This window comes from Serinus canaria, chromosome 1A (genome assembly GCF_022539315.1).
Source record: "Serinus canaria isolate serCan28SL12 chromosome 1A, serCan2020, whole genome shotgun sequence".
Lineage (NCBI taxonomy): Eukaryota > Metazoa > Chordata > Aves > Passeriformes > Fringillidae > Serinus > Serinus canaria.
Genome location: NC_066314.1, coordinates 22,323,827 through 22,351,082, shown reverse-complemented (window position 1 = coordinate 22,351,082; position 27,256 = coordinate 22,323,827). Strand labels below are relative to the sequence as shown.

Here is a 27,256-nt window from a genome sequence, read left to right as displayed (position 1 = left end):
GCTCTAAATGTCTCTAAATCCCAACACAATCCCCAAGCTTGGCTTGCCCTGTTTGTTCCTTGATGAGCTCTAACCTATCCAGGTTAGAAGATACACAGGCAACCCCCATGATAGTCTGAACAGTCCTTGTATGGAAAGACTAGGAATATTTGAAGCATGGCTAAGCACGGCTTCCACAGACACTCCTGGGGTAAAACTTTAAGGGCTGAGATTTACTGGAAAAGGGGAATTTTATATTTCTTTTTACATTACTTAAGTGAAATTCCCTCCACTCAGCAGTAATACACTGCCAAATGTAGCTGTGCACATGTAATCCATAATCAAGATTCCACAATTTGTGGTTTGCATGGACTTTTTTTTTGGTTTTTAAATAGGGGCAAATGATGACTCAGTGCACTGTGTAGCACCACTGGTCCCAGTAGCCCTCTGAAGGCTGGAGTTGCTCTGCACTCAGACTTTGTCAGACACCTGCTCCTTAGCAGGAACCTCACCCTTAGCCAAGGCAACCCTACCCAGGCTGAGCAGTGGGAGGGTGGAACTCAGCTCTGCCTGTGCAGCAACACCGGGACAAGGCTTCCCAAGCAGAACATAAGAAAATATTCCTGACAAAGACACTCCAAGCAAAATGTTGGGATAGTCTCTCCTTTTATCTTCTTTTTAGCTCCCAAAATAAGTATTAGCATCTATAGAAATACAAAAGCAGAAAGGTAATCTCGCTTGCAATAGTAGCCTTGAATTAATTATACCCAGAGGCAGACTGCTGAAAAGCAAACAGCCCACACAACTAAAGTGCTTAATTTCACAAGCCCTTAAGAAGTTTTCTCAGAAGCAATAAAATATAAAAAAAAAAGACAAAGAAAATGACACTAACATTGCAGTTTATTTACAACAGAGTAAGTGGAATGGGTAAGTCAAATTAACTCACACTAGCAGGAGGACCTTCCCCATGCCTATTCAAAGCACTCCTACTCTAGGACAAAAAAAAACAAAAGCCATTACAGAATTCAGGAGAAAAGTAATTTTATTTTCTACCAAATCACACCTTGCTTTTTTCTTTTACAAATTCCAACACAAATGAACTAGTTTTTTTAATGTAATATTATGTAAAAAGCCCATTTGCCACAAACTACTATACTCAGTGGAACAAATATATATTTCAAGAGCGTGGCCAATTGTAAAAATAATCCTATGACATAGACATTGATCATAAAAATACAGTAAAATGCACTTTCCCCACCTCAATAAATATATTTTAATCTGTTTCCGGCTGGCATTTTAAGCCACCAGAGAGTTCTTAATGAAGTACTCACCAAAGTAAAATTTTTCCTCATGTACTTTTACAATTATTGCAATAGCATCCAGAACTGTAAGCATTTTTCCTGCAGTCTTTTGTTTCTAGCTTCAGGGGAATCATGGACAGGAGAAAAGATTTATCTATAAAAATGTGCTACTCCCATATTGATTCCCATTTTGGAAAGAATGTTTAAGGTTTTCTTCCTTTCTACTAAGAAACAGTCGACAGAACAGACTGTATGAAGGAAGAATTCTCCAGAAAAGTCTATTGTCCATAGCAATCGTTCTGTTTTCAATCCCTGTTTAATATATTTAAAACTAAAAAAACCCATTATGTTAGATAAAAATAGAAGTTTTAGAACATTTTTAAGAACAAAAACTAAGATAAAGGTTTTGTTAGAAAAAAGATCTCCCCCTTTTTACAAATCTTGCAAATTTTTAATCCAAGTATTAACTTGAATTGTAGCTCTGCTTTCCATGCACACATGAAAACACACAATTATACATATATAGATCCCTGATAAAGACATTTTCCAAATGGCTTATTAAAAGTCAATTTGAGCTGAAGTCACATTTTTGTTTGCTCAAAGCACAGTTGTTTCTTCAGAAGATGAGTATTTCTCTTCCCTTCCCATGATGCTTCCTTACAGGTTCAGTCTACCTGTGATTGACTCAGTGTTTTACACTTCACACAGCTTGTGACAATGAGTATTACTGTGCCCAACTGAATGAGTGCCTTTTAAAAAATGAACACACAAAATCAACTCTTGTTCACAGCTGAGGACATGGCTAAGAGGCTGGCAACAGGCTCATCTTTCTTTGCTGGTCTCTTTCACTTCCATTCATTAGCTGGTTTCTAACACATAAGAAGACTGGTATATTTGATGGAACAGAACAGAAGTAACAGCAACACAAAAAATCCTCTGTGACTTCGCAGATTCATTGCATCACTTATAGCTCTTCCATTTCAAAGTGTGTATTAAAGCTGTTTGCCATGGATGTATGTTCAAAGATCCTGGTCAGGCTTGGTTTCAGCAGCTCCATGGAATGACATGACAGCTCCTGCGAGGTATCACTCTTCAGTGCCATGATCTGATCTGCTCTGGGATCCCTTCTGTCATAGTACAGAGCCCACAGTAAAGTAATAGTCAGGATCATAGCCAGGATCTGCATTACTCCAATAGAGATTCCAAGGAACCTCAGCACTTGCAACTGCTTCGTCCCCCTCAAGAAAGTGTACATTTTTTTACCACATCCCTGTAAAACAAAAACAGATTAAAAACCATTCAGTAATATTTGGGTTGCAGTTCCCAAGGCTTAGCTCATCCTACCTACTGCTGTCTTTTCTGGCTCACCAGAATCTCTCACTTCCTTCAAACAATACTTTGACAAATATTTTGCCTACTTTTTAACCGCTTCCATAATGCCAACTTTAAGTTTTTTCATACACAGAGACTTTACTGAAAGATATCTGTGCTACTTTTCAGAAATCACTCAAAGTTAATCTGAATTACTATCAACTCTCACTAATTGTTAAAGAAACTCAACTGGTTTTGCGAAGGTTTAAAAAGCCATTAAAATCCTTTTTATTATATTCTTTCTTTCTTTAAATTGAAGATCTTCAAAACTGTCAATTATTTTAAACTCTTTTAGACTTTTCCTACACATAATACTGCACTCTGAAGCTAAAACAGTACTGTAGGAAAGATGTGTGGACCTGAGTAACCTCATCAGAAACCATCCCATGAAAATTATGTTAAAACACTGTAAGCTGATGTTCACAGAAATGGAATTTAGCTCTTTCCAAACCTTCAATGCAGGCTCCACAGTTTGTTTACATGGCCAACTAACTACCACATAAGGCCTCAGAGAAGCTCCCAAGCCCATGTAAGGCTGCACAGATCCACAGAGAAGCAGCAGCTTTGGGAACTGCTGGCTAGCAGTGCAAGCACAAGTCATAACGCTCGTCGCTCAGTAAGGGTGATGTGAGTCTTACAGACAATAAAACCAAGAAGATAGGGGCCTCTGCTACTCTGCATGATGCTTATTCTCTGTCCTAAGCTTTGCAGGGTTTCACAGCACAATTATCAAAGCAACATACGTATCAAGGGGAAAGTCAGAGTAACAAACTGGATGGGCACTGGTCCCAGACACAGACACCAGGAATCCATCAAAATGGGCACTGTCTTGAGAATGTTATTTTTTGCATTTACATCCTCACTTCATATTTCTTATAGCTTTTCTAAGAAAATAAAGCAATCAATCAAAGTGATGGAATCTGAAGACAGGACATGATAAATAACACTTTTCAATCACACTTAAATTCCCCAAAGCCAATTTCAAATGCTACAGTCCTAGAAGCTTTTGATGTAAGGTCCAATTTTTGCCACACACACAGAATTCACACTGCAGTCAACAGATTTTTGTTTAGGATGTAAATAAAATTAATGTACTCTATGATAATTCTACCAGAATAAATTTTAGGATCTCGATGTCTTTGCTTGTTTCATTGCTTCATTTTCTAAACAGCAGCAAAGACACACAAAAAGGAGCAAATATGCATTCTTTGAAATTAAAAAAAAAAAAAAAGCAACACTGTAGCAAAAGCAATGTAATTGGAATTGAGAGGGGGACAAAAACTGTCACACTGGCATCTTCTTTTCTTCAACAGGAAGGCAGTTGCAGCTATATCACTTCTCAAATTTGTTGTTAATTACAGAGAAACTGGCTGCATTTCAATACTTTTAACTTAAAGAGATGAAGGTGCATGCTGGTCACAATTTAAAAATGTTCTGCCACAGCAATATTCAAACTTAGTTCATTTGCTGCCTAGAGAAAACACCCACTAACAGAGAGCAATACCATTAATGCCTTCATCTCCTGCAGTACACAGACACGTAACTGAGACAAATTACACCCAATCTAGGTAGACTCTTTTCCTCCATTCAGTGATGCTCTTACAGCTCTGCTCTAATACATGTTCAAAATCAGTTTCAAAACTGAGAAAACATAGCCAGCCCTGTTAACTTCACATTCATGCATTTTATTTCTGCTTATGTGACACTTCCATAGTTGGCAGCCTGCAATTAAACAGTACATAAATACACTTCCCTCAGCAAAAGCTTGTCACTAAATGGGGAGCTCTTGTTGACAAATCAAATATAGTATAAAACTTTGCAGCAATCATTCAGGAGAATCAGCTTCAGATTCCTACAAAGCTATAGATTAAAGGCCTGATTTATTTGCTTTATACTTTCAGTCCAGAGATAGAAAAAAGAATGTATTTCTTATTTAGCATATATTACTAATTTACTTCATAGAGTAAGAATCTGAACTGAAATAAACCACTTCACTGAGCAGAAAAGATAAGCCATCAGCAAACTCAACAAACCTTTTGTATACCCAAATTTTGAGTATACTCAAAAGTATATTAAAGCAAGTTGTAAAATTAAATATTAAAACAAACCAAAATTAAGGCAAAATTAATTTAATTAAAATTTGAGTATACTCAAAATTATGCCAGAAATGAAAGGAAAATACTGAACATGCAAGTCTGATTTTTTTTTAAGATATCGATTGCCACCAATCATTTAATCTACACTGCAGCTCCCAGTCACAAGATGGGCAGAGCTCCTCCTGTCCTCAGGCCACAACAAACCTCCAAGGCCACATCATCTTCACATTTCCCCCACAACCATGCTCTAATGTCAGTCTGTTCAGGAAACTGCACCAAAGGTGAAACTCGTCTGAATAAAAGCCATTCAAGAAATTGAAAAACAGCTTTCAATATCCAACAGGGAAAATATGATTCCAGCCAAAAGTACTTTCAAGCAGAACTTGAAATTTTTGCAGAAAGAAAGGTAAGTCACCTTTCTTTCTGCAAAAATTAAATTGTGAAGGATTCCAACTTAGACTGTAGAAAGTTCTGAGTTCCCAGCAAAAAAAAATCACAGCACAGCTACAAAAAAACCACATTTATCAGTTCCAGACAAACCAAACTTCAGCTTTCTGAAGTACTGCAAAGAATTTTTCTGAAGTACCAGAATGGAATTGCCAAATATTTACATAAACAAATTTTAGGCTAGTGAGGCTAATCTTATCAGGCTCCTTCTCAAACCACCAGACTATGCAAGTTTGGTTTGAATCACTTTCTTAAAAAGCTTTTTTCCTTCAGTTCTCCAAAGCAGAAGTTAGGCAGATTAGTCTTGCAAGTGTAAGCTGGTTTTGCATAATACTGATAAATTTATTAGCAAGCATACTGTAAGAGTCTGTGAGACACCCCACAGGCAAGTGCCATGCAAAGAAACATTTTGCCAACAAAATATTGTATGTATCTCAAAGAGAAATGAAGTATTTTTGTGGCTGATACTACTGAACACAGCCTGTCCCCTTTTGGAATGGATTCTGCAGTGGAGAACCAAAAATAAATTTTTGCTAACTGCTGAATCCATGCAAAATGCTCTGTGGTACAATAAGAGAAGAACCATAAGTGTGCCCTTCAGATTTCTTTTGGAAAAAAAGAAGAAAAAGCCAAGCAGCCTTTCTTTTATCAAGTGGGTCTTAACACAGCCCTTATGTCCTACATAATAATCATCTTTGGCTAATTATTTTCTCAAAATAGAATCAAAAGAACATGACCATATGAAGTGCTCAAAGAACCATTGTCCTGGAATATGGCGTGGGCATGAAAGGTGAGCAAAAGAGGTGACACAAGAAAACCTTGCACTTTGGACACTGCATTCCAATGACTAATACTTCTCAGAAATTTTTGAGCTTCCTGTGCTCAAAGAGCAGTTTTTTATTGAGTGACACTGCTTACATACTCCTGCCTTTTCAGGCAGGGAGCAAATGAATGTTCTACAGCTTCCATATACTCCTTGGAGGCTCTCTACAACAGACTTGTCTGTATGGTATTAACAGTAGCAAGAGTATTACAAAAAGCAACCATTATTGCAGAGAAAGTCACAATTTTTAGCTTTTCATAAGGCGTAACAGACTGGTAGAAGAAGCCTGAATGCCTTTCTCATTTAGGGACTGATACTTCTAAAGCATAACCAGTGCTGTCACTGCTGTGTCTTTCCAAAAGGCAAGAGAAGGTCTAAAAGTAACTGGTGGGGAAAAGAATCAACCTCTGCCACTGTCTTTACAGTTCCTAGCACAGACTGGTCTTCTGAGGCACCTGCCTTTTGGCAGCTCTATCTTCTCTCTTCCTAGTGGAAGCACACAGCCTCCTAAAATAGATGTCTGAAAGTCCAGATTAGATTAAATAATTTCAGTTCATAGAGTCAGTACTACACAAATCAATTTCCCCAAAACTTGACTGTTTCCTCACAACAGCTAATATTCATTTTGGCTTGTCTATACAGTGAATCTCCTGTGCTTCAGAGGTGTTTAACAGGAGCCATACAACAGATTCTTGTAAGAACAGGTCTTAAACAGCCTCTGAGACTGGGAGAAAATAAAATGGTTCTTTGGGTACTCTTCCATAATGCAGAGCTGCACCATCCACTGGAGAAATGTTCATGCTGCAGCATCTGAAAGCATGACTCCAAGGCCAATCCTCCTTCCTATGCACCCTGTATTACTCTAAAAGCAATCCACTGAAGAATGCACCTCTTCTCAGATCCTCCCAACTATGTGACTGAGCCACACTTTCTGTCTGCTGTTGGACTACTTGGACTGCTGGTCATTCTACTGTTACTGAATGTACAATTGCCTAATGTACAATTACAGGTCTTCAGAGATCTGCTAGCATAAAAAAAGTTGGCTAACAAAGCAGTTTTCAGAGAAAGGTGATTTTAGACAATATTTGTAAGAACAGAGTTTAATAAAGAGCATACTTTCTTGTTTTTATAATTTTGACCCAAAAATGGTAATATCTTGCTACCATAATGACCTCCCTTACCCACTTCGAGTTCAAACAGGTCCTTGCCTTGTTTTAAGGCTTTCTTTGTAATTCTTTTTAAATGATCATACTGTAATGTAGAAAAAGCATTTTCACAACAATTTTCTACACATGCTCAGAGTACAACAACTGAATTATCTGCCTCCTGACATGCTTCCTTTAACAAGAGAGCTCTCATCTTTCAAAGGAATTATCAAAAGCATGCTTCACTGTACAATTCACTAAAGCAGTCTTTCACTTACCCTGTGGTAGTTTGCTGGGATGGAGCCTGGACATTATGTCACACCTAATTTATAACTTTTGGATTGGAAAAAATTTAAACTCCAGCCTAACCAATACAAAACAAATACTTCAAATTTTAGGTACATCTTAGGTTTTAATGGCATTGCCACTAACTCATCTCACTTCCAGGTAAGGGTGGGTAGGTGGATTTGCTCTTCTTTCTTTTCCCCCTCTGCTTCAGCATTAGCAAATAATAACCATAAACACTTTCCATAAACACAACTACTCTAAAAAATTACTCTATTGCACTGCAAATGACGAATTTGCAAAATTACTGGGTCACAAAGAATGTACAAAACCTTCCAATATATTCATATTTTTCTCCTTACCTCCTGATAAAGGTCACTGAGATCCTCATGATGTGCCTGCTTAGAGCATCCTGGGAACTCTCTGACACAACAGGAGTCAGGTGGCCAGTCCAATTCTGTCATTTCCAGCCAGTCTGTGAAGTACACCACGCCACAACATTTAAACTGCAAAGGAAGGATTAGCCAAGATCAGTAATAATGATGCTACTTCTTCAACAGGTTAAGTAGGTCATCACAAAACCTAACAAAGTTCCTAATACCAACTTTCAAAATATTTACATAGAACTAAAAACACCTATGAGTGCTTCCATGTAACTTGTTTTGCTGTACTTTGACATAAAAGCAACATGAAAAATGTAAGACAGTGACCAATGAATACTTGAGAAGCAGCCAACAATACTGCTCTGTTCTTTACATCCCAATTGCTTCCTCAAAGAATGCTTCACAAAAATTGTCCTATCCCTGGACTCTCCTATCCTTACTACAAGGAACTAACCCAATTTCATGTCAAAATGCAGACTAATGAACAAGTATACCTGTGGCTGAAAGGAGTAGCAGAAAAAGGTCATACTAGTGAGGACTATTCTTGCAAGGGTACAACTACAGACACACTTGCTGAAAACAGAAAAAGCACAGATTTATCTGAATATAAGAAAAAAAATTCAAAAGCAAAAATGTATAGAAAGTCACAAATGCTGAAAGGAAAATGAAAATGGAAGGAAGGGGTATCATATTAAAATAAATACTGCATCAGAATCAACCACAAAAATAAGAAGTTTGGCTGCAAAGCAGATGAGCTATAATTGGCTACAAAACCCACCAGGACCAACAACCTGTCTGTCTTCTTCTCTGCAAAGCACACCCTGAGATTTAAAGCCAAATGCCCAATCTCCCACATTAGCAGCTGCTTTCACATAGAAAAGGGGGAAGCAGCTACATTAGATTTGGTTTGGCACTGGATGTGGACTTGACATGACTGAAAAGATGCTTTGCTGCAGAAATAAGATGCTACCTTTCTCTGCCTGAACATCCTCCAGGACTAGCCTGAGTGTAAGTAATTCCCTGAGTCCTTTGATCCACAGGCTTGGGAACAAAGCTGCCCCTCTCTACCCACTTCAGAGCCAGGGTCCTGTATTCCACACCACTCATTGTTCACAATCAAGCAGATCAGTGCCCAGACATGCTGTCAGACACCGTGCTGTTAATTCACCAGTCCTCTTAAAAATCTCACTTCTCTCTTCTATACCACAGCTCTCCAGTCACAATTTTTACTGGTTTGTTACTGAAACTCCTCCCAGCACTGGGCTTTAAGGAAAGCTCAAGCTTTTGCTCCTCATTGCAGCTGCAAAGATCACTTCATTAAACACCCTTTACTTGTACCTTTTCTTCCCCCACCAAGTTCTTCTTTGCTGACCCTTTCCATCTTCCCTACCACAGTCACAACTTTGATATTAGACCAGCAAGAGAATTGGGGGAAAACACATTTCCCATCTCCCTCAGATGTTAAAAGATACAGAAGAAAGAAGAACAAGCGATCGGGGCTGAATCTCTGAACAAAAATTGCAACACAAATTTTAACAGAACAGATTTAAAATTGCAACACAGATTTGAACAGAACTGCAATTACAATTCTGCTGACTGAAGAAGGGCCACAAGTGCTTACTCAGACGTAAAGCACATACCAGGCTCAAACATCTAGCATCTAAACTATGGGTAGATGGAATATAAGCCCACCAGTTAAGTAGAAACTGTAGAAGAGCTTTCTCAGTTCCCCAAATCATTCATCTGGTCACAGGTGCCATAAGGAAAATCTAACTTCTAAAAACTTCTAACTTTTAAGGGAAATTCTTTTCCCCTAGAAAAATCAGGGCTTAGTTGAAGTTTTAGTATTAATATTCATATTATAACCACTCATTATGATGAAACTACAACAACTAGGAGAGGAGGCAGTATTTAATGAACCTATACATTCAAACTAAGATACAGTACCAGCTCTATTCAAGGCAAATTGATTGTGACCATTTGATTGTATTATCTCAGGTACAGAACAGACATAAACACCCTGCATATGAAGAATTACTCCATCTCACAGAGCACTGACATGGCCAGAGCAGGGAACTGGGCGGGGGAGGAGGGGGGTGCTGGTGTGTAACCTCTTTCTTCCAGGTTTTAGTATAAATACAGACTAACCAAGTGCTGCCAGGAAATGTTTAAATAAACAGGAAATCTGTGCAACAATGATAGATTTCAACATTTCAACAAGGGCAGCACAATGACAGGCTTTTAAAGAGTTCTCTTCCTGCACGTGAGTTATATTTGGAGTTAATGGGTTTTACCTTGGGCGATTTCATGTTTCTGGAACATAATACTTCATTCTATAAAAACAGTTCTGAATTTTAGTAGGCTAGAGGGCAAAGCTGTGAATACACAAGGAAGCTTTTTGGTTTGTTTCCCACCCGCCAGTCAAAGGAAATAAAAACCCTCATCACTTTCACAAACCTCGGCCAAAGAGACAGTGTTGGCATCTTTTTGGAAACTTCCTTTCCCATTCCTTTCCAGCTAAACATATCTTAACCATGACAGCTCCATGAAAGGAAACTAACAGAGCCTATGGGAAGGGGAGCACAGTTTAATATTAAAACAACATATAGATACAGTCATTTTACTTTACCTGCAGATTTTTAATTTTACATGTATCATATATCCTTTAATGCTAATGTAATCCTAAAAGGTATTGGTGTCCTAACCTTACTGAAAAAGGATATGAGAACATTAGCAATTTAAATTAATTTATTAACATTCTGGTTTCAGTGTTCAAGTACCTTTAGGGCCCACAAAAACCAAAGAATTGGATATCAAGTCATGTTAAAAGACACTACACAGTGTTTCATACCAAATGAACTTGCATTTATTTTGCCTACTCACTTAAAGCCAAACCTTTCCACTGAGCAGGTACTCCTTTAGTTCATGAATTAACGATCATCTTACCTCCCTCTGGAAGAAATTCCAAGCATGGGTCAGCCACTGGTACCTAGGTAGGCCATAATTGGTCATTCTGGCTTTCAGTGTGATCATATCGGACCACTGCACTGGAACCTGGAGCAAGGAGAGAGAAGTTGTGACACAGTGGATCAGCAGGCTTGTAGCTCCAACCCACAGGTTTCATCTGTACTGAGATCTCTCCAGTGCAACAACTAAAATAACTGTGTACACAAACAAAACAGGAAAACAAGTGTTGCAATTTTTATGATACTAATATTTTACAAGCTTTTCTTAAAATATCAAAGAAAAGTTATTTGTGTCCTTTGTTTACAAATTAACATACATTGAAAAGCAGTTACATTTTGGAGACATTCAGGGACAATTTAGTACAGTTTATTTATATCATTACCAGATTTTTTACTTGGCATAAAACTTGAACTGAGTCCCATCCAAGTCATCAGGGGTGGTATTTGTCTGCCCTAGTTTAGTTATCCCCCTGGTGTTGTCTTAGATAATAGAAATAAACAGACAGCCAAACAGGGAAATTCATCTCAAGATAAATAATTTAAACAGAGCAGATGAATCATTCCCTTGAAGTCTCAAATTCACTTCACTGTCTAAGGTGAAAAACTTTGATTTAAATGTCTAACTTCTACATATGTAAAATTGATTGAGATAAATTCTATCCATGGAGTTTTTTCAGCCATCTTCTGGCTTTGTCTGGAGTCCTGCACATGGGGATCCTGAATGTGCTCCACTTCAGTAACTTGTTCAAGAACATTAACAAGGTAGTGTAGACTATGACCTTTTTTCCCCAAACACGCTCACAGCCTTGTGAATATCTTCTTTACTGAAAGGATTCCTGAAGTATTTTTCTTTCAACTGTGACAACTCAGAAGTGAGGTGCCAGAGCACTCCATTGTCTGAATATGACACCTCAGTTAGCAATTTGTTGCAAACAAACAGAGGCAAGTGCTATGGCACCTAGCATACAGTGAAGTTAAGAGTCAAAATCAGAACCTTACTTCAATTCAGCAGCACAAATTTCAGTGTGCCAAAACAAAACAAGGATCTGAAGACTGCAGTCACCATTCTATGCCACCACATACCATCCATGCTGTGTTTTGCCTTGTCTCTATCAGCCTGAACAGTCATGGTGAAAGAATACACAACTGCAATCTCAGCTGTCACTTGGATGGGAGGGGAGCCCAGCTCTTCTAGCAGCCATGACTTTGCTCTCCTATTCAATTTGTAGCTAACAGTAAGGACATTCTGTAAATAGCAACAAATGTTAAGAAAAGAAAATTTGCACAATACTTGTCAAGGAACCTGGTCTTCACTGTGCTAGATGCTCTGCAAAAAATATAGAGACAATCACTGCCTGCCTGAACCCAAAATACAAATAGGAACATTTGTTAACATTTCATTACCACTGCTAAGTTATACTACGTTTTTGATGCCCTAGTAAAGCTTCATATTGTCAATGTAATAATAAGGTTCCACAAAGATAACATGCCTTTCACTTAGCAGATTTTTTGCATTGAATTCACAATGGTTCACATGAAAAATATGTTAGCAGTAGAGTACTAAAAATACATGAAAGTACTATCACAGAATATTTCTATCACAAACATTTACACAGGTCACTAGAATAAATTCATTTAGTTTTGTACTTAGTGCATTTCTCTTTTGTCTGCATTGCAAGCTAGCACTCCACTTTCTTTGGATAATATTTGACAGTGCTGCAATTAAACAAACATTTGCTAGAATATTTTTTTATTAACTTATTTGAGTTAAACACAGTCCAAGGTTATGTCCACAACAAATACATCCAACTTCTTTAGGAAATCAATGGAAAGCAGGAAAAAAATATTCAAGAAGCAAGAGAAGGAAATTAAAACCTAAGCGAAACAATGTAAACCCCACTGTAGGGAAGGAATTTGAATGCTGGAGCTAAGGAGGGATTCCAGAATCTGTGTGTTTGCTGCAATAATGCCAACAGGTAAAACTGCACAGGTAATAGGTACATCGATGTACCTACTGAATATCTTGCTGTCACCTCATATACACACTAGTGCACAATAATACATGACTGAGATGCTTTCATTTGACTGCACCCAATACTCATGTGTAGACAAACAAAAATAAGAGATGCTGCTTTGATTTCAACCTAAGTTCTATAAAGCTTAGTCTGCCACGGAGATCTAATTACTCATTATTATTTTTCTAATGACTATCAAAGCTTGATCAATGCATAAATAAGCCAAGGACGACACTGGTTTTTCAGTCTTGTGGGTGGAATAAATTAGTCATGAGGCACACTACATGCTGAGAGCTATCATGAGCTGGAAGGAAAGCTGTTTATACAAGGACTCTTAGAGCAACTTGTCCACATACCAAGGAAAGCCCATACTGGAACAGCAGAGGCAGTTATGCCTCAGTGACACTTCTGACAACATTACCCACACTACACTACACACCCACCTACACTAATGCCAACTGATCTCCAAAACCCACCAGGGACTCATGTGATTTAATGCTACACTGAAAGCAACATGATATCAAGACAACTCTATGGTTATAAGAGGGAACTGTCTTATCTTTATGGAGTAGGAAGAAGCACATTCTATGGAATGACCTGCACAGATATGGAAGAACCACTGAAAAATTACTGTTCTCTTCAAGACTACCACATGATTTTCAGCAGCAAGAAGACCCACCTCATCACATAAAGAGCAGCAGTGTTAGGACAAAGGGAATAATAGTAAGAAATCAGATGGAAAGAGAAAACAACAAAAAAGCAACCAGAAAGACCCAACCTAAACCTGTATTCCAGAAGATGAAGAATAAAAAAAAATATACATATATATAGGCAGAGAAGAAAGAGACAAAAATAGGCAAAAAAAAAAAAGAGCAACTGTTTGCTGTGACCCACTGCAGAAGCTGCAGACACATAATCCAGTGCTGCTTTCTTTAGCAAAGGGCTGAAGGGACCACCATGTTTCCTTCTGAAGAGAAACAGCTTGACCAGTGACATAACATATGGTAGGGCTATGCCAGTCTTTTTCAAACTGTCCCAGGTATGGGTTAAAAAACCCCCCCAGCTTGGGGGTCAGACTAAAACACACCATAACTCCAGGGTTTCTAAACAGTGAAGGCTGAAAAAGCATGTTTCAGTGCTGTGAAGGCTACGTTGTTTCAGGCAGTTTCCATTGACAAGATTTTTGTGGAATTATGTATTTTAGTTGTAACAATCATCTTTGGCAAAACCCCTGCAGAGGGCAGCTGTGCCCATAACATGAAGAATGCCTCTTGTCTGTATTCCCAATTTTAAAATGAATTAACGCAAGCTGACATTTAAAGCAAAGGAACAGCCTATAATCTCTATTATATTAGAACAGCTTCCTGGAATCTGTACTGCAAGGGAATGAATTCTGATGCAAAGTCCTGCTATGTAACTTCAAACCTGCCAGAAATTCCTTTGGTCCAAGTACTGTGTAAATATCAAGAAAGCCACCTCAACATCATACTGCAATAAAATTGGCATTTACTGTTGGAAAGACCATTATATTGGGCATATCTTGGCAGCTGAGAGAAAAATATTTGTCCCTCTGTTCATAAAAATGTACCAGACTGAATACAAGATGTAAGGATAGAGCAGCCAGCAGTTACATTTCAGTTTAATTTGCTCAACACTTACCTATTTTCTTACATGATAGTTAAAAGTCCTCAGTTCGAAAAATTAAAGGGGGGTGTAGTTATAAAAACTACACAGAGATAAAACCTCTTCACAAGTTTACAGAAGTGTTTTATAGTCAAGACATATTTTGCTTAAAACTGGCATTTATAGCTTGTGGAGGCAGTGTGCAGATTTTAGCAGACAGCAAGTCCTCTATGGAAAGAACATGTCTGTTTACAATGTAGTACTCTTTAAAACAGAAAGAACTTTTGGGACAAAACCCCTTTGAATTCTCTCATCTCCTCTCTCAAAATCCATATTTAAGCCTGAAGTTCTAATTTATCCTCAAAAATATCAAAGACTTCAATGAGAACCTGCCTGAGCAACAATTAAAAAAAATTAGGTTCTTAAATGGGGGGATGAAGGATTTGGCTCTCAAATATAAATGGGGTAAGGAGAAACCCAGACAGGGCCTTTCAGACAGACAAGCTCCCCCAGGAGAATTCTCTGTTTAAAATGAAGGCAATCAGTTGAAATTAAACTGTCAGAATAATGAACAGAGATAAACACTACAGCAATTAGAAAAAGCTAGCTAATGGAAAACTTAGTTTTATTCTGCTGAAAAAATGCAGCCTCCTTTTCTGACTCACCGTTATTTCCTGCTCGTAGGTCCAAACACCACAGGCCAGTTCAACGCAGAATATTACAAGCAAGCTTCCAAAATACTGCAGAAAACAGAATGGTCTTAGCTATTTTTATCCTCTTTGAAATAAAAATATTTTTCAAAGTTTAATATTGTTAAGTCTGTTTTCAAAGTTAAAGAACATCTGAAAATATTATTGAAATTTGACACGATTTAAGACAGGGAAAGAAAAATACATTTTTGTAACCAAAATATGGAAGACTCAGTCAGTAAACTTTATAAAAGCTAAAATCATGAGACGTTTCTTTCTTGAAAACTACATTACCAAAGTGATTTAGATATATAAGGTCTGGTCTAACTGTACAAATATTTAGAGATTAATTGAAATATCTTTTACTATTAGAAGGTATAACCCTTGAACTATTTAAAAACAGGAAATACAAGTGTAAATGAAAAAGTACAAACCTTGGTAAGGATGCTTAAGAAAAACTGGTTGCTGCAATAAAAAAGAGCAGGAGTATCTTCTTTATAGCATCAACAAACCCTTTCTGAACTGCAGGATAAAGCTACATGGAATTTAAGGCTATTTTAACTGGTGTTTCCTACTGAAAATAACCCTTTTATCTTTTATTTAAAGCAAACTTTCTTGACTCCAAACTTTCTTCCATGTCAGTGGACTGAGATTCCCTTTGGTCTCAGTACACAAGACTTTAAAGCTACAATCTTCATGGATTTTAATTTAACTTGAAAATCAAAGAAACAATATCACAATATAAAATAGAACAGAGCAAATATATAATTCCATCAGTAGCATACATGCCAAATGGCTTCTAATTTAATTGTTTCATTCTGGAATCTATTTCGGACACAAAACATGCACTTATGGTAAGTGATTTTTTTTTTTAAATTAATGGGCAAATAAGATGTATTTACTCTGTTTAAAACCATTAGAAATCCATAAATGTTAGGCTTTAACAGTCATCTACATAGCACCTTTTTCATTTATCTGCATAAAAGGTCTGGAACTGAGTAATTCACAGATACCTTGGCAGCTACTGGTCTTGTCTTAATCTCTACTTGCTCACCAAATCCAACTCCTTGAATTAGGCATGTAGACAAACACAGAGATGTGTAAGAAGTGTGTGTAAAAATACTCATGTTAATTTTCAAGAGAAACCTGTACCCAATAAAGATGGTACTGAAAGGAAGATTCCTGTTTCACTAGACTCTATCATGTCACATTGCATCTTTACAGTTGTTACAGCTGAACAACACACTCCTTACAAATCAACACTGTAAGCACACACAGAACCCAAGTACACGTCTTCAATAACCAAAATGGTCATCCTCCAAAGGTCCAAAAAATGAAAAACATGAGTCACACCTTCCAAGAACAACAGTGCTTTCTCTAAAAAATAAATTCATTAGCTTCTATGCAATGTATCTACTATCATTACAGTGCCTAGTAGCTATGCAAAGGGCTCTTTAAAATAAAGAAAACAGAAAAATCTTCTTTTCTAAGTATTCACTTTGAAAGCAGGAAAGAATGCCACATGGTTTAGTGCCACATGCTCTTTTAATAAATAATAATAATAAAAAATGTTTAAGGGCATTATGACTAATACTGACATTTTTGAGAGGGAGAAAAACTAAATGTTTGAATGAAAAGTGCATTGCACTTCTCTGCTGTCAGAAGAAATTTCAGTAGGTTTATACTCTTAACTGAATAACAAGCTTGGTATTGTCTGCCATCTCTGAATCTTATACAAAAATCACGGATTGTGGTGAAAGCGATACATCTGGGAGTGCACATATGGTGTTCTCTGCAAAACTCTTAATTTGCAGTTTTTTGTAACATTTAATTCATTCATCAAGCTTAGCATCTGAAACTTCCTCGTCTTTCTCAGCGTGTAAGTTGAGTGTTTGTGGTAGTAACAGAAGACAGAAAAACCAAACCCAAGATTTTCTCCTATTTCTCCTGAATACAGCCCAAGATAGAAAACTATTTAGCCAGATTGACTCATAAACCACTTCTGGCTCTGCCAGGGATTGAGCACTCCTGACTAGCTACATCTATACACATCAGGGCACTGTAGAATCAAGCTTTCTACCCTGAGAAAGCCCATCTCTGTCACATAACACAGAAGAGAAAACAATGAGTTTACACACATGAAAAGCCATGAATTGAGTGACTGCAGGCATACTGAACTTGCACATAGGAGGTTTTTTCTCTCCACTACTGAAGGGAGTATTATATCTCTCTTATAATAGTTTGCAAAACAAATACTTCTTATATAAGATTTTTCTGGAGAAAAAAAATCCTCTAACCAGTATTTAAATGTATTACCCCTAATTTCCATCTTCCAAATCTAGAAATTATTACTGGCTTCAATGCTTATTCCCTGTCCCCAGTTAAACTCCCACAAGAGTCTGAATGCTAAATGCATCTTTCTGCATTTCCATGCTTCTGGTTCTTGCCAGAAACAGGGACTTGGTTTTGAAGCAGGCTTAATATTTCTTCCTGTGGGCCATCTTTACATGTCATAAAGATGAGTAACTCACTGAGGAGCATGGCTGTGTATCACACTCTAAACTGTGCAAGGAAGTCCCTGATAGTGCCTTCTACAGAACATCTCCCTCAGAGTATTCTTGGCCATTGCTGAGATATTTTCTAATTTCTGTGATTGTTTTAAGAACTGGAGACCCTTTACAAGGCAAGTCCTACTGACTTTTAGCATTTCCCTTTTGCAGGCAATTGCTAATCTCTATCATTCTCTCCTTAGTCTGACATGCAAAGTAATCAGAGAACTGGAGTGGTGCCTTGAGCCTGTTACAAACCCATCAGTTTCACTGAAGGATTTCTTCCTCCAGCAAAACTGTGAAAAACCTAAAATGTTGCTTCCTTGAGAGAAGCTGAATGACTGAAATGCTGGCAAAAAACACTCTTCAGGGAGTAATAAATCAAAGTAAAAATACTTGCCAACTTAAAAAATAAATAAAGCATTAGCCATTTACTGCTGCATTTGTCATGCTTGTGGCCAAGATACTCAACTTCAGCATCCCTTCACAGTAAAATGAATGTTGCCAGTTAGCAGGAGCTGGTCTCCTGCAACCTCCTTGTTTAGCCTGCTCTACTACAGGTCACAGGCTAGAAGGGAAGGAGGGAGAAGAAAGGGAGGCAGCAGCTCTGAAAAGCAGTAGCCTTCCAACAGGAGCATTTCATCTAACACCTGGAACATTGCACAAGCACTTGCATTTGCAGCACTGACAGACTGCAGAGGCTTAACCAACTCTGTTTTTCCAGCACATCAGTCCTAAAAGAGAGGAGAAGGACCCTGGGGGCTCAGGAGAATCATGTTCTCCTTCCTTTCTTGTGCAAGAGACTAATCATTCAAGAAGAGGGAATAGAAACAAAGTCATTACTGTGAAAACTAGTTTCAAAGATGCAAAGAGGCATGAAGGGCCAAGGAAAGATAGTAAAGATATTTCATATGTAATCACCAGACCCAGTTCTGCTGGAATAGTCTTCATGTGGTACAGCCACAAAAATATCCACAGCCAGTATTCAAATCCTGAAACCTCCAAGCAGAAACCACACACAACAACAACATGGAATCCCATCACCGAGATACTAATACTAGTGCAGAGAGCTACCAGCTTACACTCACCTACTGTAACTTGTAACTGCCTCCAGAGAGCTCCTGCTCCTGGGCAAGTCAAACAACCCCACGTTCACACCTATGGGGAATTCATATATAAGACAGAAAGGATGGTGATGGCAAATCCCATTACGATGACTTTCAGCCACAGAAAGGAAGTAACCATCAAGTAAATAAAGACAAAAACCAAAACAAAACCTAACCAACATCTACCAAATCAAAAAACAGGCACGAGTATCAAATAGGTTTTGTTCTAATTCCAATAGTTATGGGCATAAAGGCTACCAGAACCTGATAAAGCACTAAACAACATAGCCTTTATGGTATTTTCAGCTATGCATTAAAAATCAAAGTAATTAAAAGCTATTTTTATAAAGGTCTGTATAGGCTATGTAAATATAATAAAACATTTTAGTCTGAATAAAATTTCTGCACACCACAGTGGCAGCCCACAAGAGGGAACAAGCTCCATATATGATAGTGTATGCCAGTTCTCCATAAATGGAGCACATATACACTCTGGTATATGCCCAAAATGTCTTCCTATCTTTCCATCTAAGACTAAAAACTAAGTTACAAAATTAGTTTATCCTAAGTAAATTATGACAGGCTTTTTTGGTATTACATTTGTTCTACCAAACTAAGCTAATGTCCACAACCACCAATATATTCCAGGAACATATTTCTTTCTTGATCATCTCAATCACTTGGACAAAAACACAAATAAAAATAGCAAATGCAAGTACAAAATCACTTTTACTGAATCTAAAGCATTTTACATTTATTTAAAAGGTGTTTTTTCCAACAACTCCCATTCTGTTCAGAGAGTAACAGCAAAGACAGACACATGAAGTGTCTCCCAACATAAAATCTCTTTCTCATGGCTTTCCAACCTGCTGAATGCAGGGGTTTTTTTTTGTTGCAATTGTGGGCAGCTTAGGGGAAACACAACTGTAGTGGGCAACAATCTTTTGCAGATATGCAATAGAAAACTCTTACTGTAGTTCTAGAGATTTTGTGTTGAAAACACCACATGACACGTGCAATTAATAACCTAATGTAATTTGTCTGTGCTTTTCAGGCAACAGGTGAAAAGAACTGGTGAGAAATTACCTATTTCTGTTACTAACATGGCTACAGGATGATGGAAAACACTAAGAAAACACAGTACATGGAGAGTTCTTCTCAGAGATTTTTTAACAGCAGAAATATTGAATTCTAACTACATTTAGCAAAGGAAAACTTGAGTTAAAACTCTAGTGCCCTACAGTAGTTTCCTTCAGTGCAACAGCCAGGGCAATGTCAATAGCCAGTGCCCTACTTCAGCTACCATGATGATCCTACTGGCACAGACACACAACCTGCATGACTGTCCTCTGAGGATGCCCTTCTGAACCCTGTGTAAACATTCTGTCAGAAACAAGGCTAAGACCAGGAACTCCAAGAGAAATTTGGTCACTTGGGGTATTTAGTGGTCACGATGGCACTCTGCTGCCTAGCAACTGAAGCAGATAAGAGCTGCCATACTACAAAGCTGAGTGCCCCCATGTATGTTCTGGAAGTGTTGGGGTTTTTTCACATTTTTTTTCACTCTGCCACTGACCTATGAAATGCTTCATCAGCAAGCAGCGACTATAACCAGTAAAACTGCACTGTTAGCCTATGCACAAGGAGAATCAAAGACCTGAACACATCCCCAGCCACGCTCCTCTGAGCCCACTCATACCAGTGATTGCTTTGTTTGCAGCTTGCAAGTGTGATTTGGAAGCAAGAGCCATGAACATGAACTGAGACAGGATTCTGTGTCAACTCAGATTTCATCAGAACTAGAAAGGCACAAGAATGGTTTGGTTTATCTTTTCCTCACTCAGACCTTTTTGATTTTATGTTGCATCATGCTCTTCTGTTCTGACAGCTTCCTAGTTAACTACTGTCAACCTGAGGAGACTTCACCATCTACTTAATTAATCCCTAGAGAACAAATCCCATCACACAACACAGTCAAAATACTAACTTCTTAAGCCCACTTCCAGACAGTGAGAAAGCAAGAGTATATTCTGTATATGAAAGCAAAGAGCAGTGGTAGGCAGGGGTTAACTACTGGAGCCAGAAGTTGCAAAATAGTGAAGAAAAGAGAGACCATGGGGAGCTTTTGGAGAACTTCTCTAGAAGACTGTAGAAATCCTTCATTTTCTGAGCAAATGCACCTTTCTTTAAAGGATCAGTGTACTTATTAAGGAATCATCATTCACATCACCTGCATTTTATTTCATAAACATCATTTTTTTCAAGCTTTACTACTCTCCTCCCAAACACTTTTCTCCCAGAAGGTATAAATCCCCATTTTCCCCCCCTCAGACTTGAGAAAAAACCCAAACCTTTTGCCAGAGCAAACAGAGAATCAACAACTCTGTTCCCCTCAGACTTGCTGTCTCTGAGCTCTTGAGCAACATGTTCTATGTGGCATTAGAGGTGAAGAAAGCTCTGGAAAGGGCAGGGGCTAAAGGAAATTCCAAGAGGGCAGCTGCAGAATGAAACCTTACTGTAACCTCTAAAAGATCAGAGTATATGGTATGTAAAGCAAATGCCAGCAGATTTTAAGAGCTATGCATAGCACTTCCCAATGGCTAACAGCCTGAGAGCATCAGCCTTGATCTTCTGAGATGCAAGCCATCCAAAGATCTCTCTGCCCCCTGGGAAACCTCAGATGACCATCACCATGGATCACCAACAGAAACCAGAATTGCTCTGTGTAAAACACAACAAGTCCTTCCTCCTTTGATAACTAAGAGGCTATGATTCCCATTATTTTGTTGGTTTACAAACTAACAAGGTTATTTTCATGATTAATCTGGCTATCTTTTTTAAAAATAGAGCAAACACTCATTAAACGGAGACAGACAATCTGCATGGAAAACTGACATGCTGTTTATCCACTTCAGCAGTGCAAATTTTCCCCTGCCTCCCTCCCCTGTACCCTGAGCCCTGCCCTGTAGGAATTAACAGTCCATTAATCATTTTGATTTTAAATTTGGTTTATTTGCTTGACAACACAGAAATCTGCGAGAGATGCAGCCAAAAGTCAACAGGGAAATGAGCTGAAACCATCAACTTGCAACATATGCTATGGAATGCCATCCAGTTCTTCAAAATAAATACATTTCACACAAAAAAGATCAAGCATCAAAATGTCTTAAAGTCCACCTCTTTGCAAAATCCACCTCTTCTCTGTAAAACTTTATTTAAATTAATTTTTTATGGCAATGAACATTCTAGTTTTTAAAGCTATGCATCCAAGTTCTTTTTACTAAGCCATTTGTTTTTTAAAAAACTAAATAAAATTATTTATGAATGGTTAGATTTTTGTTCACAGCCTTGATTCTTCTGTGGAATATTCTTCACCTGTTGTAAATTTTAACTTTAATGGTTATTTTATATATATAAACTGGTATTATTTTGTAAATAAGCAAATACAAACTTCAAACAATTATTAGGATTTATTTGCTAAGGGTTCAATTACATCAAGTCAGTGAACTTCCCGAAGTAAGGGTTATTGCTAGGTAAAGTACTAAACAGGACATAGGTGAAGATAGGCATTAGACTATGATTTTCTTATGGCTTGTCATATTTCTTTTCCCCTTTTTCTTCCCCTATTTCATAACATTTTTATCAAAAACTAAAGTTTCCTATTTTGCACAGACTTTTCAAAACACAGCCTCCTTCATTTGTCTACCTGCTCTTTATTTTCTACCAAGGAAATTACACACCATAAAAATTTTCCTTAGTCACAAAAACCTTTTTTCTTGTAAAATAGACCGGTTTGGTGCTGATACACAATGACTCTCCTTCAGCATGCCCCAAGACACTTCAAACAATCAACATTTTAAGTGAAGAAATGCTCTTATATTGTAACACTAGCCCCCGTGGACACAGCAAAGTGCCTTAGTGGTTAAACAGGCAAAATGGTATGATTCAACAAGAAAAATTTACCTGACAGGACATCTACCCCATACTCAGTTTGTGGCAACAAGAATGCAGCAAGGCATACCCCATCAGTGGGCTGGGATGTGTCTCACACAAGACACAGAAATTTGGCTAGGCTTTGTGGATTCATATACTCTTTTCTTGCTCTTAGGAACTTCTTCCATTTCCTAATCATTTCAGCAGAGAAAAAAAAACCTGGGCAAACAAGCAATGAGAAAACAAGAGCTGGAAAGGACAGAGGGGAAAAATAAGCCCACACTATGGCAGCAAGACCATGTATTATCTCAGCAGCTCCCCATCTTTTCTCAGTCAAGATGCAGCAGCCCTCATTCCTTCCTGGTATCACTCACAACTCTCTACCCTTCAATATATAATCATATCAGTCCCTGTCTTTTCTATAGTTTAGTGGTACCCACATCCATCACTTCACCAACCCTTTTATTACTATTTTCCCTCCTCTTTTGACCTTGGAGCATTATTCCAGAGCCTTTTATAGTTCTGGCGCCGTTTCATTCTCCTCTACTGCCATGAGCACCAATGACTTTCAAGAACCTGGAGGGAAGAAGCAGTATCAACAGTGTAACAAGTGGGAATTAACTTAAGAAGCAGTATTAACAGTGTAACAATGAGGGAAAACAAGAACAAGGAAGAAAAGAGCTGCAAGGCTTGCTCCAAAAGGATCATGAGGCCAAACACAGCAACACCGAGTCAAATGAACACTCAGGATAAAAGTCCCCAAAAACAAAGTAGCCAATTCCCATGAGGTGAGCCTAGAAGTACAGCATGCAGTAAAAAGTGAGGCACAGGAGTGCCAGACAGCATGCGTCATGCAGAAAACACTGAAACCATGAAATTACTACTGCCAATAGGTATCTACCTTTCCTAAAGCAAGAGCTATGGTCTCTTCACTATTGAAGAAATATACAGAAATAATTAAAATCCATGGCCACCTAATGGCACTATACAACCTTGCTATCCTAAGTCAAATGCATTTCCTTGAACTGCCCTCAAGAGGCCAGACAGTTCTTGTTACTTTGAGCTGCTGGATAAAGGCACCAAGTAGTGCTGCATTGCCTCTGCAACACTGCTGAGCATTCAAGGCAGCTGCTCAGTGCCTGGATGAAAGCAGCAGATCATCACCAGGATCACAGCAAACATTTGGATTTAAGTCAAGTACTTGCAAGAAGACCTGGCCACTCCTACCAGTTCAATTCCTGTCATGCTTCCCCATGCTGTTCAAATACACAGCTGCTCTTGCTGTGTTCTGCAGGCAGCACCTTCACTGCTACACAACTCCCAATACCCCACACGGCCAAGCAACTCTTGTCTCCTCTGTAGGCTCCCTCTCCCACTTAAGGACATTAGGAACTGTTTCAAAGCACTTGCCTTTGAAAAAGTCTTTTAAGGACATAGACAGCAAGGATTTATTTATGTCAGGGAAGACAAGGTCAACAAAGTGCACCATGCCTACAAATGAAGACAGAGAGACTGGCATTGAACCTCAGCACCAATGTACTCCACTCCACAGAGATGGGAGCCCTAGAGAGTACACACTTTCCTGCAAAGCCTGGCGTAGCTCTGTTGTGACACTGTGGCATCACCAAAATCTATCTCAAAATCAAACAACTTCTGAATCTTAAAAATCCTGATCTAAATAGGAAAGACACTTGCTCTCCACTTCAAGGAAAAAGATATATAGTAATTAATACAGGCATCATCTCCAGCAGTTTACCTTTGAATTCAAAGTTAGAAATATAGAAAGAAAAAAATACTCTAAGTTTTGAGAAAGTTGCTCATATACTGGGGTATAATAAAAATTGGTGTAACTTTTAAAATTGAACTTTTAGTGTATTTTCTCTTACCAGTGGAACATCAAACAAGCAGCACTTCAGAATGCAAGCTTAATGTTCAGCCCCTTAGTTAGGCTATATCAAACTGAAGTTTAGCAGAGTACTGGCTTCTCATAAAACCTGAACTAAAGTATTATAAACACTTAAACCAGTCTTCCAAACAAAGCAGCCCAACCTGTCTTGTGAATCTCTGTCTTCTTCCCAGTCATATCACATTTGTAAATGGGCTATTGATAAAAGCCACAAAATACAAACTCAGCCCATCCAGCTTAATACTAAACTGCACAGGTTTACACCAAGTATGTTTGTTAGTTGTTTCTTCCCTTCAATGCTTGGTATCTAAATAATTTAGAAATACTTGTGGTTGGTAAATAATAATTCCAGTGCCAAATGTTAGTACAAGGTATTGGAGCAGCTGTAACTGTGTTAAGAGTTCACATGGATACGAATGAATATCCTCTATTACTACAGAGCAATAACCTATACTATCTATTAGTGCAGAAACACATGCTGCCACAAAAAGGGAAAAAAAACAGACAACAAAATTTGTTATGAGACTAAAGTCTCATATTAATTCCTGCCAATTGTAGTCATAAGTGCTACAGAATAGCTGACGCTGTGGTACTGTAGAGCAGCTATCATTTCACACAGAGTAAAAATGTCTTTTAGGAAGAAGGCATTAGCAATTATTGGTATCTTGCAAAATAGCAGATTTCCAGATTTATTCAACCCTGCCATCTCTGCATCCACATGGACTGAAATGGGTGCAGGTGTATAGAAGAATTTGCCACAAGAAGTGATACAGTCAACAGTATCTCAGTATTCTTTAGATAGACTTCACAGAAACCACAAGTTTAATGATGGTTTGTTTGGTTGTGTTTGAACTCAATACACAGTTTAGTCTACCAGGGTCCAATTTATAACCAGGTTCCACCACAACAGAATTAATAAGCTGTTCAACCACACACCAACAGGGTCTAACAATGTTTAGCTCTGAGGAATATTTATTATTCTGTCAATTATGTGATAAGAATCAGTAACAGAAGTGCCCTGTTGACCATAAAGTATTTCTAATAGTTTTCCCCTTTGTGAAAACATACACAAATTTGAATCCTGTGCTGTTTGAATGCTGCAGTAACAGAAAAGTCATGGCTAAAAATACAAGAACTGGCAATGAAAATTTCAGCCAGCAATTTTTTTCCAATAAGATTTTCATGAAGCTCTTCTTGCCAAGCACCAGAGCTAACTTTTGTTATTTTAATAAAACAAGAACTCAAAAAACTCCCCAAACAACAACAACAAAATCAAACAAATAAACAACCTCACCACCAACAAAAACAAACAAAAACCAAACAAAATTTTAAAATAACAAACAAAACCAAAACAACGCACCCACATCCTTAGGTTACTACTCTTAAAGAATATATGCCCTTTGCTAGGGTTTGGGTTTTTTCAGTTAGGCAATGTGCACAACAAACTTTGAAAACAATCCAAAACAGAGCCTCAGAAGAGAGGCAAAGTATTATTTTTCAAATCCAGAAGCAATCTTGTTGAAAGAACTGTACCAACCACCATAAAATTGGGACTCTCCCATCCTTGCACTTTTCTTGCATCCAAGTAAGTGACTTTGAAGAGCTCAGATCTTCCCCTTTAGGCTGGCATCACAGCTACTTTTACATGAGAATGTTGGTCAATCACACACAAAAAAATATAGAAACTCAAGTTACACATGGACCCTTCAGACCAACTACCCTTCAGGACATATTTCTAAAGTAATTAAATGTGAAATGATCATAGCTTTAAAATGCTGGTTCTACTAAAGTCCAGAGCATACACCTCAGAAGACTGAGGTTTTACATTTTCCTACTATTAAGCTGAGCAAAGTTGAGTTTGATCTACACTTAGGCCCCCACATGAAGATGGAAAGGTTTCAAGCATTTAATTTGAAGACAAAATTTCAAGAACAAAATGAAAATTATTGTGTATTCAAATGTATTAAAACCAAACACTATATTTATTTTATTGTCTTTACACTTTATTACATTTTCCAAAAATCCATTTCAATTAACATCAGCACTTGCAATGAGCATGGTGCCAGGAACATATCCAATTATCTGTGCATGCCATCATTATGGCTTTCATGTACTTCAAAAAGAAGACTAAAAGCGTGATTGAAGAGGTTGTTAATGTTTTACATGAAGGTTCTTTTAGTTCATCTGGTTGAACAAAAGCTCATTTTGTTGATCCATCAGTTTTCTGATTAGTCTGATGAATGAAGCATTGACTTATGTCAGCATACTTCTGTATGGTATAACATAACTGCATTCATTTAAGAATCGATCAAAGACAATGACATATTTAGGAAGATATAATTTAGTTTTGCTTATCAGATTTTTTAGCAAGAGCAAATCTCAACTCCTGAAAATTAAATACTGCAACATAAAACGATAGAAATGTCTTGTTTTGATTTAGTTCAACTTGACTGCCTAAATACACTTCAAATTATTTATTTCCAGATGGCACTAAAGGCTATAAATTATTTCTTCTTTTCACTTGCAGTGTAAATAAACTGAAGGTCAGAACTAGTTTTAACTTCATTTTCTCTTGAAGTAGTAAGGAGGGTTTTTTCAAAGCTTATACCAAAACCAGCTTTTTCTTTCCCTAGACACAA

At 37.8% G+C, this 27,256-nt stretch overlaps 1 protein-coding gene across 3 annotated transcripts in view; it reads right to left on the bottom strand.

Annotated features, from left to right (window-relative positions):
- Positions 1 to 1,003: 1,003 nt before the first annotated feature.
- The window catches only part of TSPAN12 (tetraspanin 12), a 40,953-nt gene continuing 14,700 nt past the window's right edge, over positions 1,004 to 27,256 (bottom strand). For 2 of the 3 annotated variants that reach the window (XM_030238091.2, XM_009086778.4), the window contains exons 5-8: positions 15,100 to 15,174; positions 10,777 to 10,884; positions 7,810 to 7,953; positions 1,004 to 2,550 (exon numbers count right to left, since the gene is read on the bottom strand). In XM_030238091.2, coding sequence (XP_030093951.1) covers positions 2,245 to 2,550; positions 7,810 to 7,953; positions 10,777 to 10,884; positions 15,100 to 15,174 — 633 coding nt within the window. In that variant the 3' untranslated portion in view covers positions 1,004 to 2,244. The remainder of the gene's footprint in view (positions 2,551 to 7,809; positions 7,954 to 10,776; positions 10,885 to 15,099; positions 15,175 to 27,256) is intronic. The other variant, XM_050986841.1, reaches the window with a different exon arrangement.